The sequence below is a fragment of the Taudactylus pleione genome, unplaced genomic scaffold (genome assembly GCF_031769625.1).
Source record: "Taudactylus pleione unplaced genomic scaffold, aTauple2 ptg000051l, whole genome shotgun sequence".
NCBI classification, from domain to species: domain Eukaryota; kingdom Metazoa; phylum Chordata; class Amphibia; order Anura; family Myobatrachidae; genus Taudactylus; species Taudactylus pleione.
In genome coordinates, this window is record NW_028284453.1 from 3,911,909 (window position 1) to 3,927,467 (window position 15,559).

At 50.5% G+C, this 15,559-nt stretch overlaps 1 protein-coding gene across 1 annotated transcript in view; it reads left to right on the forward strand.

Moving 5' to 3' along the window:
• The first annotated feature begins 6,654 nt into the window (after positions 1 to 6,654).
• LOC148535468 (cathepsin D-like) overlaps positions 6,655 to 15,559 on the forward strand; it is a 38,795-nt gene continuing 29,890 nt past the window's right edge. Inside the window, exon 1 of the mRNA XM_088462572.1 lies at positions 6,655 to 6,930. Within this exon, the coding sequence (XP_088318698.1) occupies positions 6,869 to 6,930 (62 nt within the window). The 5' untranslated portion in view covers positions 6,655 to 6,868. The remainder of the gene's footprint in view (positions 6,931 to 15,559) is intronic.

A 15,559-nucleotide genomic window follows, 5' to 3' on the forward strand; every position in this document is an offset into this window, starting at 1 on the left:
TGTGCATTTCATTTTATTGAAGCAGGGAAGCAGATAGGTGCAGGGGGTGGGAGATGGAAGCAGGTATTGTGAGGTGCAGGGGGTGGGAGAGAGAAGCAGGTAGTGTGAGGTACAGGGGGTGGGAGAGGGAAGCAGGTAGTGTGAGGTGCAGGGGGTGGGAGAGGGAAGCAGGTAGTGTGAGGTGCAGGGGGTGGGAGAGGGAAGCAGGTAGCGTGAGGTGCAGGGGGTGAGAGAGGGAAGCAGGTAGTGTGGGACCTAAGAATGCAGACTTTTGGTGCATGGCTATAACATTCCACCACATTCCCTGTTGCTAGATATTTAATCATCATATCCAAATTACATTATTGTCATGGGGATAGAAACAATTTCCGACCATGTAATCTTTTGGAAATCTCTTGGATGCTTAACTGTGCAATACAACCCAATGCCCTAAATTTAGACAGAGATGTTATAACTGTCATTTTGTTACAGATTATAGGGTCTATTCATTATGTTAATTAACGGGGTTCCACCCTCTGTACCTCACAATACCTGCTTCCCTCTCCCACCCTCTGCATCTCACATTACCTGCTTTCCTCTCCCACCCCCTGCACCTCACAATACCTGCTTCCCTCTCCCACCCCCTGCACCTCACACTACCTGCTTCCCTCTCCCAACCCCTGCACCTCACACTACCTGCTTCCCTCTCCCACCCCCTGCACCCTACACTATCTGCTTCCCTCTCCCACCCCCTGCACCTCACATTACCTGCTTCCCTCTCCCACCCTCTGCATCTAACAATACCTGCTTCCCTCTCCCACCTCCTGCACCTCACACTACCTGCTTCCCTCTCCCACCCCCTGCACCTCACACTACCTGCTTCTCTCTCCCACCCCCTGCACCCTACACTATCTGCTTTCCTCTCCCACCCCCTGCACCTCACACTACCTGCTTCCCTCTCCCACCCTCTGCACCCTACACTATCTGCTTTCCTCTCCCACCCCCTGCACCTCACACTACCTGCTTCCATCTCCCACCCTCTGCTCCTCACACTACCTGCTTCCCTCTCCCACCCCCCGCACATCACACTAACATGCTTCCCTCTCCCACCCCCTGCACCTCACACTACCTGCTTCCCTCTCCCACCCTCTGCACCTCACACTACCTGCTTCCCTCTCCCATCCTCTGCACCTCACACTACCTGCTTCCCTCTCCCACCCCCTGCACCTCACACTACCTGCTTCCCTCTCCCACCCTCTGCACCTCACACTACCTGCTTCTCTCTCCCACCCTCTGCACCTCACACTACCTCCTTCCCTCTCCCACCCCCTGCACCTCACATTACCTGCTTCACTCTCCCACCCCTTACACTTCACACTACCTGCTTCCCTCTCCCACCCTCTGCACCTCACACTACCTGCTTCCCTCTCCCACCCCCTGCACCTCACATTACCTGCTTCACTCTCCCACCCCCTATACCTCACACTACCTGCTTCCATCTCCCACCCTCTGCTCCTCACACTACCTGCTTCCCTCTCCCACCCCCCGCACATCACACTAACATGCTTCCCTCTCCCACCCCCTGCACCTCACACTACCTGCTTCCCTCTCCCACCCTCTGCACCTCACACTACCTGCTTCCCTCTCCCATCCTCTGCACCTCACACTACCTGCTTCCCTCTCCCACCCCCTGCACCTCACACTACCTGCTTCCCTCTCCCACCCTCTGCACCTCACACTACCTGCTTCTCTCTCCCACCCTCTGCACCTCACACTACCTCCTTCCCTCTCCCACCCCCTGCACCTCACATTACCTGCTTCACTCTCCCACCCCTTACACTTCACACTACCTGCTTCCCTCTCCCACCCTCTGCACCTCACACTACCTGCTTCCCTCTCCCACCCCCTGCACCTCACATTACCTGCTTCACTCTCCCACCCCCTATACCTCACACTACCTGCTTCCCTCTCCCACCCTCTGCACCTCACACTACCTGCTTCCCTCTCCCAACCCCTGCACCTCACATTACCTGCTTCACTCTCCCACCCCCTACACCTCACACTACCTGCTTCCCTCTCCCACCCTCTGCACCTCACACTACCTGCTTCCCTCTCCCACCCCCTGCACCTCACATTACCTGCTTCACTCTCCCACCCCCTACACTTCACACTACCTGCTTCCCTCTCCCACCCTCTGTACCTCACACTACCTGCTTCCCTCTCCCACCGCCTGCACCTCACACTACCTGCTTCCCTCTCCCACCCTCTGCACCTCACACTACCTGCTTCCCTCTCCCACCGCCTGCACCTCACACTACCTGCTTCCCTCTCCCACCCTCTGCACCTCACACTACCTGCTTCACTCTCCCACCTCCTGCACCTCACACTACCTGCTTCCCTCTCCCACCCTCTGCACCTCACACTACCTGCTTCCCTCTCCCACCCTCTGCACCTCACACTACCTGCTTCCCTCTCCCACCCTCTGCACCTCATACTACCTGCTTCTCTCTCCCACCTCCTGCACCTCACACTACCTGCTTCCCTCTCCCACCCTCTGCACCTCACACTACCTGCTTCCCTCTCCCACCGCCTGCACCTCACACTACCTGCTTCCCTCTCCCACCTCCTGCACCTCACACTATCTGCTTCCCTCTCCCACCCTCTGCACCTCACACTACCTGCTTCCCTCTCCCACCCCTTGTACCTCACACTACCTCCTTCCCTCTCCCACCCCCTGCACCTCACATTACTTGCTTCCCTCTCCCACCTCCTGCACCTCACACTTCCTGCTTCCCTCTCCCACCCCCTGCACCTCACATTACTTGCTTCCCTCTCCCACCCCCTGCACCTCACATGATCTGCTTCCCTCTCCAACTCTCTACACCTCACACTACCTGCTTCACTCTCCCACCTCCTGCACCTCACACTACCTGCTTCCCTTTCCCATCCCCTGCACCTCACATTACTTGCTTCCCTCTCCCACTGCCTGCACCTCACACTACCTGCTTCCCTCTCCCACCCTCTGCACCTCACACTACCTGCTTCCCTCTCCCACCCTCTGCACCTCACACTACCTGCTTCACTCTCCCACCTCCTGCACCTCACACTACCTGCTTCCCTCTCCCACCCTCTGCACCTCACACTCCCTGCTTCCCTCTCCCACCGCCTGCACCTCACACTACCTGCTTCCCTCTCCCACCGCCTGCACCTCACACTACCTGCTTCCCTCTCCCACCCTCTGCACCTCACACTACCTGCTTCACTCTCCCACCTCCTGCACCTCACACTACCTGCTTCACTCTCCCACCTCCTGCACCTCACATTACTTGCTTCTCTCTCCCATCCCATGCACCTCACATTACTTGCTTCCCTCTCCCACCGCCTGCACCTCACACTACCTGCTTCCCTCTCCCACCCTCTGCACCTCACACTACCTGCTTCACTCTCCCACCTCCTGCACCTCACACTACCTGCTTCCCTCTCCCACCCTCTGCACCTCATACTACCTGCTTCTCTCTCCCACCTCCTGCACCTCACACTACCTGCTTCCCTCTCCCACCCTCTGCACCTCACACTACCTGCTTCCCTCTCCCACCGCCTGCACCTCACACTACCTGCTTCCCTCTCCCACCTCCTGCACCTTACACTATCTGCTTCCCTCTCCCACCCTCTGCACCTCACACTACCTGCTTCCCTCTCCCACCCCTTGTACCTCACACTACCTCCTTCCCTCTCCCACCTCCTGCACCTCACACTTCCTGCTTCCCTCTCCCACCCCCTGCACCTCACATTACTTGCTTCCCTCTCCCACCCTCTGCACCTCACACTACCTGCTTCACTCTCCCACCTCCTGCACCTCACACTACCTGCTTCCCTCTCCCATCCCCTGCACCTCACATTACTTGCTTCCCTCTCCCACTGCCTGCACCTCACACTACCTGCTTCCCTCTCCCACCCTCTGCACCTCACACTACCTGCTTCCCTCTCCCACCCTCTGCACCTCACACTACCTGCTTCACTCTCCCACCTCCTGCACCTCACACTACCTGCTTCCCTCTCCCACCCTCTGCACCTCACACTCCCTGCTTCACTCTCCCACCCTCTGCTCCTCACACTACCTGCTTCCCTCTCCCACCGCCTGCACCTCACACTACCTGCTTCCCTCTCCCACCCTCTGCACCTCACACTACCTGCTTCCCTCTCCCACCGCCTGCACCTCACACTACCTGCTTCTCTCTCCCACCTCCTGCACCTCAGACTACCTGCTTCCCTCTCCCACCGCCTGCACCTCACACTACCTGCTTCCCTCTCCCACCGCCTGCACCTCACACTACCTGCTTCCGTCTCCCACCTCCTGCACCTCACACTATCTGCTTCCCTCTCCCACCCTCTGCACCTCACACTACCTGCTTCCCTCTCCCATCCCATGCACCTCACATTACTTGCTTCCCTCTCCCACCGCCTGCACCTCACACTACCTGCTTTCCTCTCCCACCCCTTACACTTCACACTACCTGCTTCACTCTCCCACCCTCTGCACCTCACACTACCTGCTTCCCTCTCCCACCCCTTGTACCTCACACTACCTGCTTCCCTCTCCCACCCCCTGCACCTCACACTTCCTGTTTCCCTCTCCCACCCCCTGCACCTCACACTACCTGCTTCCCTCTCCCACCCCCTGCACCTCACACGATCTGCTTCCCTCTCCCACCCTCTGCATCTCACACTACTTCTTCCATCTCCAACCCTCTGCATCCTACCTAATTCCTTCTCCCACCATCTGCATCTCACATTACCTGCTTCCCTCTTGAACCCTCTGCACCTTTCAATACCTACTTCCCACTCCCCCTGCACTTCACACTACCTACTCCCTCTCCTTCCCCCTGTACCTCAAACTACAAAAGCGAAAACATTGGTCGCACATCTAACCTCCGAGCAACCCCATTCTGTTTCAGAATATCCGTCGCACCTAAGATGCTGGGGCCTGTCCATTTGCATACAAATTCGCTGAGTCGACCTAGAAAATGGTCCTGACATTTTTCTGAGCATCTGCATAGTACATATGTAATAACCCTGCTGGTGGTAAGATTAGCTTCCTCATACGAATTTAGCAGGTAGCTGGGATCAGGTGCCACACTTGCTACTGATAGTGAATGGTGATCACTTTACTTTTACAAATTGGAGCCCATTGTCAGAGCCCTTGTCCCTGGATGTGTTTTTCACACATTTGGGCAATACCTAAGGCTGGGTACACACCTAAATGACTGGCAATCGTGCCGATGTTCAGGGTGATTTGTCTTCACCCTGCACATCACATGATTGCCGGTACACACTTGAAAGATGTAATGAAAGACAGAACAATCACTGTTCCGTCCTTTATTTACTTGTACAGGCTCACATGCGATATCGTATGATTGTGCAGCACAGCCAATCGCACGATATCGCATGCTACCGCGGGTACGCGCAAATTGGGCATACACACTGCGCGATATGCCCGATTTGTCGTTCCGATTTGGCTAAGTTGTAATTGCTGCAATAAGCGACTATAAGAAACAGAATCGGTATGATATCCCGGCTGCCGCATGGCCGGGAGTTCGAATCCCGGTAGCGGCACCCCGGCAAAACAGCAGAGCCCGGCAGCAGAAGCCCGACAGCACTGGAAATCCCGATCGTGGTAAGGTAAGTATGTACTAATCTAACCTAACCCCCCTAACCCTCCTTAGGGGTGCCTAACCCTAACCTCCCCCCCTGTGCCTAACCCTAATCCCCCCTCTAAGTGCCTAACCCTAACCCCCCCTTCCCCGCTGCCTAAACCTAAGTCCCCCCGAGGGTGACTAACCCTAACCCTTCCTCCCCCTAGCCTAACCCTCCCGGGGGGGTGCCTAACCCTCCCTCCCCCTAGCCTAACCCTCCCAGGGGGGGTGCCTAGCCCTAAGTCACCCCCCCGGGTGCCCTAAACCTAATCCTCCACCCCCCCGCGCGTCTGTCCGCTCGCGACGCCCGGCATCCGCTCGAACGGGATGCCGGGCGCCGGTCTCCCGGCATCAGGGAAATGACAGGCGTCTAAATATAGACGCCGGTCATTTATCCCACGGCGGTATAAAGCAGTCGGGAAGCCGGCTGCCGGGATTCCAGCAGCCGGCTTCCCGATTGTATACCATAAGAAACTACAATTATCGGGACCAATTCCTGATAATTAATATATATGCCCTATGTGTAAGCAGGCACAAGTGTCATATGCCACCAATACTGCATACAGGCATATGTTTGTTTTGTCCGCATGCTCAGCACATATTTGCGCCATATGCTAAACAAACGCACACCCACAACTCAGCGTCAGACATAAAATGACACATAGTAGCACAAAAAAAAGCATTTGAGAAATACACAATTGGTCAGCCCTGCTTGAACTCCACAAGTACACAAGAATGTCACTTTGACTTGGTAAATACTTGTGCTATTTCTATACATTTTTATGCAAAAAGTTTTGGGCACCAGTCTCAGCGTCCTCGTAACAGTTAACTGAAAATGACCCACTTCCCTTTACCCTATTCAGATCATTGAATCTGTCCATCAGCAGATTAGCCTCATAATTAGTCATGTGTCATGTTCTCACCAATTATCGTCGAACAGCCTGGACCACAGATTGGCAACTGACAGGGGCCATATCTGAGACACACGCACAGCAAATCGCATTAGAAGCTTCCTGCCCCACTGGATTGTGAAAGAAAGAAAAAAGAACCACAGAAAGCTCTTGACAAAATGTAAAAAGTTAATCGTGTAACCCACTTAAGAGGAAGTTAGCTGAGCAGACGGGTCTTACTAAGCAGCATTCACACTTCATCTCCTGTCCTGACCCTAAGACACATTCTGTCACTGTGAGAACACGATGAAGATTCAAACGGCCACGTTCCTTTTCTTTCTTACATGGAGCGCAGATGCCATGATTCGGTAAGTGACGGCTATGTCTGGGAACTGTATCAGTGTGTGTACTGTACAATCACCACTAATCTTGTAGAGATTAAAGAAATAGGTTTACTCACGCACTCGATCATCTAGCTCATAAAGTTAGGATGTGATGATTGCTCCACACTATGGAGTCTATGGGCCTGATTCAGAGCCGGACGCTAGTTGCGGACGGTCGTTCAGGAAAATAGGGGTGGCTATTCAAATGAACCGTTCGCTCTTTGCGGTCTGTTCACACCTCTATGTCCGAACGAGCGAACAAAACTTGCGGTCGTTTTTTGGATAACTACGCCCCCTGGCCGCTCGCATCCTACGTCATGTCCGCTATTTATTAGATTAATCGAGTACATCGACCAGCGTATGAACTGCTCGCTATTCTTGTGGTTGGTTTTTCCTACCACAAATTTGCGAGCAGTTCTGACTATAAAATAACCCAGTGACGTGGTCAGTGACGCTGCTGTATTAATTATGCACACCCATAAAACGCCCGTTTTGACCTTTAAGCACGCCTGCGTTCTGATCTCCACTCCCCGTTTTCAAGCACCTTCCCCTGTTACCACCCACAAACGCCTCATTCTGTCACTCAAAGTAGCAGGCATTCGCTATATAGCGAACAAACGATTTTCGGCCGCACTGACTGGTTCGCGCATGCGTATTATAAACCGTACGCATGTGCAGAAGTGCGAACATCGCTCGGAACGAGCGTACTGTCGCTTACGAGCGGCTCTGAATCAGGGCCTATGTACTAAGCCTTGGAAAGAGATAAACTGGACAGAGATAACGTACCAACCAATCGGCTCCTGTCATATTTCAAACACAGCCTGTAAAGTGACAGTTAGGAGCTGTTTGGTTGGTCCACTTTAGTACATAGAGCCCTTAATTAGATAGTTATCTATTTTCCCCTAATGAACACTTTTCCACTCATATTAGCTGCGGATAGGCTTGCGGCACGAGTAAGCGTAGCTATATAATGCACTTATGTTACCTCCGAATTTGCAGCTTTTTGTTCGTAGCCCCATAGTGGCAAGATCAGCCCGCGAGTGAGGGGCAATCGGGCAGTGAAGGGTGACACGTTGCGGTACAATTGCGGCATTTCCACGCCGTGGCTATAGCAACTTGCCCTTTTCGCACCTGATAGGATGGAGCCCTTTGTCTTCCAAAATGTTAGTTAACTGATGACGGCTCAAGCTACCATTTTGCAGTAGCTAGTGTTCTCTCCGTAAAATGCAATAATAATGCTTTATGCGAAGGTCAGCATATCCAGTAAATTATAAATATGTGTTTGGAGGCCGCATCCCATTAAAAAATAATGTAATACAATAGAGCTTATTGCCTTTCTCAGGGACATTGACAATTACACAGTGCTGCTATGATTTGTTTGAAAACCTAAAATGAAACATTATTTAACCCTCAGATGAAAGGAGTGTTCTTGTTATAGGAACAAAAATATCAAAATAAATAAAAACAAGTAAATTCAAGAATATGTCCTATTTTCAAAAGTTAGATTTTTGTTCATTTTCATTTCAGTTCTCTAATAATAACACCGGGGAGTAGTAATTGTTTTCTTTCTTGGTTTCTGTAACATACAGATGTGTCCTCGTACATCTTTGCTGCAGTTGCGCCAAATAGACCCTCTCAGCGCGCCAGGTCCCGTGAGACTCTGTTGGCGTCTTTTTTGTGTCTTTTTTTGCAGAAAATGCATCTAAGTTGCGATGTGATGTGACGAGGACACACCAGGAGACTGCGCTGATTACTTTGACATGTGACACTTATGTATCTGTGTGCGACTAAGGGCCTGGTTCAGGTTCAATCGCAGCTGTCATTACGCACGCCATCGGCCGATTGTGGCGTTCTGCGCATGCATCACAGTGCATATGCGCTAACCAGTCACTGCGATCGGGACTGCGATGGCAGTGACTACACAGACCCGTCACAGAGTGGCAGGAAGTACCATTTGTGGGAGGTGATGGGGGGTGGTTGACGAAATGCAGGCGTGTAAGTGCGTTTGAATGCCGTTCCAGGGGCGTGCATAAATTATCCACTGCTATGGCATACGCAGCCTGAGCTCTCACTGTGTACCAAAAGGTTACCAAGTTCTGAGGTCTGACCTTGTGCAAGTGTGCGTGATGCTCCGATGGTACTCGATGTTACCGATGGTTTTGCAGTCTTGCTAAGTAATACAGATGTGTGTAAGGTAAGGTGGGAGTGCTTATGTTGTGCTGTGATGGCATAGCGATCACAGTGAATTGGTATACCTTCGCAGCGTGACTGCTTGCATAATCAAAGCCGTGATCGCGGTTGCGATCCAACCTGAATCAGGGCCTTAAGCTGGCCACACATCTAAAGATTATCTGTCCAACCAGCCAACTAGTAGATTGGTTGGAATGAAACTCTGGTAAGGAATACAATCAGCAACTTGCTCCCAGACGTTGAAAAATGGACCAAAACTGTTGTATAAACAAATAGTTTAAATCAAACATTTAACAAACTTGTCTGACGACCATTTTCATCTGTTTTCTGGCATTTAGGAGTAAATTTCTGATCATCATTTACTCCCATTCCTTACCAGATTTTCATTCCAACCAATCAACAAGTTGGCTGGTTGGAAGTAAGTTGTTCTAGTGTGTGGCCAGCTTAAAGCTGGCCACACATCTAAAGATTATCTGTCCAACCAGCCAACTAGTAGATTGGTTGGAATGAAAATCTGGTAAGGAATACAATCAGCAACTTGCTGAAAAATGGACCAAAACTGTTGTATGAACAAATAGTTTAGATCAAACATTTTACAAACTTGTCTGACCGACTATTTTCATCTGTTTTCTGGCATTTAGGAGTAAATTGCTGATCATCATTTACTCCCATTCCTTACCAGATTTTCATTTCAACCAATCAACAAGTTGGCTGGTTGGATGTAAGTTGTTCTAGTGTGTGGCCAGCTTAAGTCTATGAATCTGTATACGAAGGGCAATGATGCAGCGGCCGCTTTCTTCCATTGTGTATATCTGTCGCACACAGATATATAAGTGTCACATATCAAATTAATCAGCAATCTGCTAGTGTGTTCTAGTTGCATCGCATTGCGACTTACAGAGGTGTAGCATTTATTCACAGCGCCCGGAGCAAGCACTCGCTATGCCGCCATCACATAGAACACACTTAACCACCCTTTACTGAGCAAACTTAACCCCACCCCCACCTACTGGGCACACTTACTTCTCAATCCTACTGGGCACACTTACCATCACCCCCCACTACTGGGCACACTTACTTCCCACTCCTACTGGGCACACTTACCATCACCCCCCACTACTGGGCACACTTACTTACCACTCCTACTGGGCACCCTTATTTCTCACTCCTACTGGGCACACTTACCATCACCCTCCACTACTGGGCACACTTACCATCACCACCCACTACTGGGCACACTTACCATCACCCCCCACTACTGGGCACACTTACTTCCTACTCCTACTGGGCACACTTATTTCTCACTCCTACTGGGCACACTTACTTCCTACTCCTACTGGGCACACTTATTTCTCACTTACCATCACCACCCACTACTGGGTACACTCACCCTTCACTGTGCATGTGTGCCAGACACACTTACACCCCATCCCCCATGTATCGGCTACAGCCTACCTTTCCTTCCACTGTGGTATGCCCCCTGGACAGGCACCCCTCCTTTTCTGGGCACACTCAACCAAGTCCACCCCCACTGTGCATGCACTACAACCCCCGAACCCAATGCACCAACTGACATTGGGATCACTACAAACACCATGCATGCATCTCTCCCGTGGTCTCGCTGCCTCCCACCAGCCACACAGTATAGACATCACTTATGTCCATTCTATTCTCCTCTCCAGTCACCTGGCCACGGATGGCAGTGATCCTGACAGGTGATATCAGGTCAGAGATCTGGCTGGCAGGGAGAGGTGGGATGCAGCAGAAGGGAGGAGAGACGGAGCCAGGGGGAATGCGGAACGGACTAGAAGGAGGAGGGACAGAGCCAGGGGGAAGGCGGAACAGACCAGAAGGAGGAGGGACAGAGCCAGGGGGAATGCGGAACAGACCAGAAGGAGGAGGGTCAGAGCCAGGGGGAAGGCGGAACGGACCGAAAGGGAGGAGTGACGGAGCCAGGGGGAATGCGGAACGGACCAGAAGGAGGAGGGATTAGAGCCAGGGGTAAACTGTCAACAGCGGTCAGTAGTGGCTGTGAAGGGCACAAAAATAATAAGTTTGAGCCCCTCCCTAACCACGCCCATGGCAACTTATGGTAGCTGTGTAGCACAGGACCTGGTGACTCACTCAAGCCAGGCATGTCGTACTGCATGGAGTATTAAGGATAGATGTAGGAAGACACATCTGTAGTTAACAAATGTTACTCTCACCATGAGCAGCAATAAGCACTTGATTAGAGTTAATTAAATCAGCCAAACCCAGTGCAAGAATGTTCATTTCTCAGTTTTACTTCTTTAGCTGCTCATGCTCCTTGCATATACATGCAGTAGTTCATGTACAACTAGCGATGTAGCCAGCAGTAACTGATGTTTGACACAACTTGCAACCCTTTTGATAAATGCATCTTTAGGTGAAATTATACATATGCATGTCAACAAAGCTAAACTGCTCTATTTTTGGTACAGGAGCTGATTTAGGGATGGCCATCGACCATCGATGTTTACAAAATATTGATGGTTAACAGCCGATGTCAGATAGTTTTGTCATCGATGGTGGAAAACTAATGCTAGCCGCCCGATGTGTTATTTTTTTTATCTTAATGTCAGGACACGGAGCACCCCCGATGACCTGTGAAGCCCCGCCCTCAATTCTGATTGGCCAGCAGCCCAGTATGTCATAGAACAGGGTAGTTGAAATCCATTGATGGTTTCCCTTTGAATGGTTTCATCGGACAACCACCGATGATACTATCAATGTTTCCCCACCAATGGCCATTTCTAGGCTGATTCTGAGTTGGGAACTTAGCAGAAAAAAAAAACAAGTAAACCATGTTGCAATACAAAGGGGTGCAATTATAATTTTTGTATGCAGGGTAAAATCTGCTGCTATTGCATGTAGTCAGAGCCAGATTAAGGTCTGTGGGGGCCCCTGATTAAATGTGACAAACTGGGGGTATGCACAATGGGGACCTTATGCAGTGCCCCCAGTAGTGTCAGTGCACACAGTGGTAGTGCCCCGTATGCAGAGCCCACAGTAGTGGTGCCCTTTATGCAGTGCACCCAGTAGTAGTGCCCCCAGGAGTGGTGCCCCTTGTGCAGTGCCCTCTATGCAATTAGTCAATCCATTAGTAGTGCCCCCTGTAGTTATGCCCCCAGTATTAATGCCCCCTGTGGTATTGTCCCCAATAATAATGCCCCCTGTATACAGTAAATGTCCCCAGTAGCAATAATCCTATAGTTGTGCCCCCAATAGTAATGCTCCCAGTAGTTATTTCCCCTGTGTGTGCCCAATAGTAATGCCCTAGTAGTAATGCCCCCTGTATAAATGCCCCCAGCAATACCCCTGTAGTTGTGCCCCCAGTAGTAATGCTCCCTTTGTAGTAGCGCCCCCAGTAGTAATGTCCCCTCCCCCGAGTAATGACCCCAGTAGTAATGCCCACCCCCAAAGTAATGACCCCAGTAGTAATGCCCCCCCACCCCCCGAGTAAAGCCCCCAATAGAAAAGCCGCTAGCACAACAAAAAAAAAAGCTAATACTTACCTTAAGCCCCTCCCCCGCGTCCGCTGCTGTCCACGTCCTGTCCGCTCGGCTGCTCCTCTGCACTGCGTAAGCCGGAGTTCATGAGTAAGCTCCAGTCTCCGGCTCCGGCTGCCGCTGCGGGGAGGGAGCTGGGCGCCCGCTGGTTACAATCTCAGCAAACGCCTGGCAAATGGAACATCCCTGCGGCGCCGGGGTTAGGTTGCCGGAGGAGGCGGAACTGGATACGTCTCCTCCGGCCCACTTTAACCCCGATGGGTGTGGGGGCCCTTCACGTATGGGGGCCCAGGGACGACCGCCCCTGTTGCTCCCCCTCTAATCCGGCCCTGCATGTAGCCCTCAAATCCTGGACAGCTCTACTTTCACACTACAATTTAGATTTGAACTAGGACACGCCCCTCCCATATATAATTCTCTCTGCACATTTTACATCTGACCCACCCGCAGTGCAGCTTGGTTTTGCCAGGGTGCAAAGTTTCTGCTTTATTTTTACTTTACTCCAGTCCCAACTCAGCAACAGCCCCAGAGTGTCCCCAGGTTTAAAATGTGTGGAGCAGCTTTACTCAAAAATGAAGCAGAAGTGATTTGACAATTTTGACTCATGGAAAGCTCTGCCCACGCCGCAACGGAAGGAGCCTCAAAGCGGACATCTGAAGATAAATATGGAGGAGTGGGAATGTGCTGCTGTTTCATCCATATTTGCCTTGATACACAGACCCAATAGTTCAGGAAACGTCCTCTTCCCCATTTTCCGTTTCAAACATCTCATCCTGGAATTGTTTTTACTAGGATACTTTAATTGTGAGTTATGCGCACTTAAATCCCCATTTGATATTGTCAGCTAATAGATATTCATTCCGCTTGGCTGATACTTAGTTGATGATTACCTTTGGCAGTTATTACAGTCAATAATCCTGGTGTTACCTTTGAACGGGATGCGATGAGGACCTCGACAAGCGGGATGCAGTCTGCCGGAACCCCGGCATCAGAAACCCGAACGCAGAGACAACACCGGTGCCAAAATCCCAACATGACTCTGGATGCTGACGTTGGCATCCTGATCGTAAGGACACCACGTAGGAGTTAGCGTGAGGCTATGGGCAGAGGGGAGGTTAGGGTTAGGCTCCGGGCAGGGGGGTTCGGTTCAGGCACCACTGGGGGGGGGGTTAGGGTTAGGCTCCAAGGGAGGAGGGTTAGGCACTAGGGGGGAAGGGTTAGGTTTAGGCACTTACCGGGAGAGTTAGGGTGCGGGGTAGAGAGGATTAGTAATAGGGTACAGGAAAGGAGGGTTAGGGGGTAAATAGGACAGGGAAACATTACTTACCGTTCCTCCATCGGGATGCCGCTGTCAGTATACTCACACCCAGCATCCCGTTCATCGGTATTTCATACCAATTCCCTTTTTCTTAGCAGTAGGGCTTTCGCTGGGTCAGGTTAGTTGAGGAGCAGTGATTGGCAACAGAATTGAGGTCTTGCCACAGTCACCCTAAAGGATTAAGGGCAGTAATCAGATGGACCATTCAAGGAAATCTATTTTCTTCAATTTAAGCCACTCCAGTGTTGCCCTTGCAGTGTGTTATAGCAACAAAGTTCATACACAGAAATCAGCTTTCAATAAAATAATAATGATAATGTTAACATAATAATGAGACAAAAAGAATGGCATCAGTGTGACCCAGCCCCCTGCTGTACTATGTACAACCATTGTTGTGTGGGAGGCACACCCACTTTCATGCTATTTGCCACAAATCACATTAAGATCCCAGAATGCTTGATACATCTCCCCAGAGTAACAAATATATGTTGTCCATTTTACATGGGGCTAAACTGGATGCTGATTTAGATACTCGACACTGGGGCAGATTGTCAGGGTTGGCCTGTGATTGGCCAAATATAACCTGTGTTGAGCATTGATTACCTTAGTTTGTTACTTCTGGAAAACAAAAAATATGCAACTTTTTTTTTCTTTTATGATAAAGCAAAATCTTTATATTGTAGACGCTTGTGATTTTGCAATAGCCTAATGGATGTAAAGTGCTTGACAAACATCATTCAAATGCACAATATAAAGAAGAGCCGAGGATGGTTACTTAAAGAGACTTCGGAGGCCAGCAAGACTGCAGACTCTTAGAGCATGAAGGCATTATGTGGTGTGTCATTGTTTTCACAGTACAAATAGAGCCTTGTTACTGATATGGAACCGCCTATGGAACTGCAGGAAAGACTCAACAATAGGCGCAAAATGCTGTAGACATTTAATTGATGTTTCTGTACTACAATATTGGGCAAGCTAGTAACACTGATACATATGGTCTTTGTGGAGGAATGTAGTATATTAACAATAAATTACCAACATGGGGAGATAGTTTTTATAAAATTAAAAAGTAGTGTCCCAAAATGAAACAGGTCACATGCAATGTATTGTTATCAAGTTCTTGTTGTCATCTGGTAGAAAAATAAACATTTCATAAAGTTCCTTCTTACCTATCTACTTGTGAGCTGAAGATTTCACCTGGTATGTAGTAATTCAATTAGTTTAGTGCAATCAAGGGCTCATATTGGGCCTTATTCATAGTCAATAGCAAATGCTATTCGAGACTTTTTTCAGTCTCATATTGCAATCTTCTGCACTGCACATGAACGACTTTTCGCAATCTGCATCAGGGAGGGTGCGGGTAGGACGAAGCTGGGGGGGGAGGACAGAACAGCAGGCAGAGAGAGGCCGGGGCAGGGCAGAGCAGAGCGAGGGGCAGGACAGGACAGCCACTTGCAGCTGCAAAGAAGCTCACTTGGTTTGCTATCATTTATCATCATTATGGCGCACTTGCACAAGCCTATTCTAGGTGCAAATGATACATTTAATATTGACACTTATGCTAAACTCTACATAG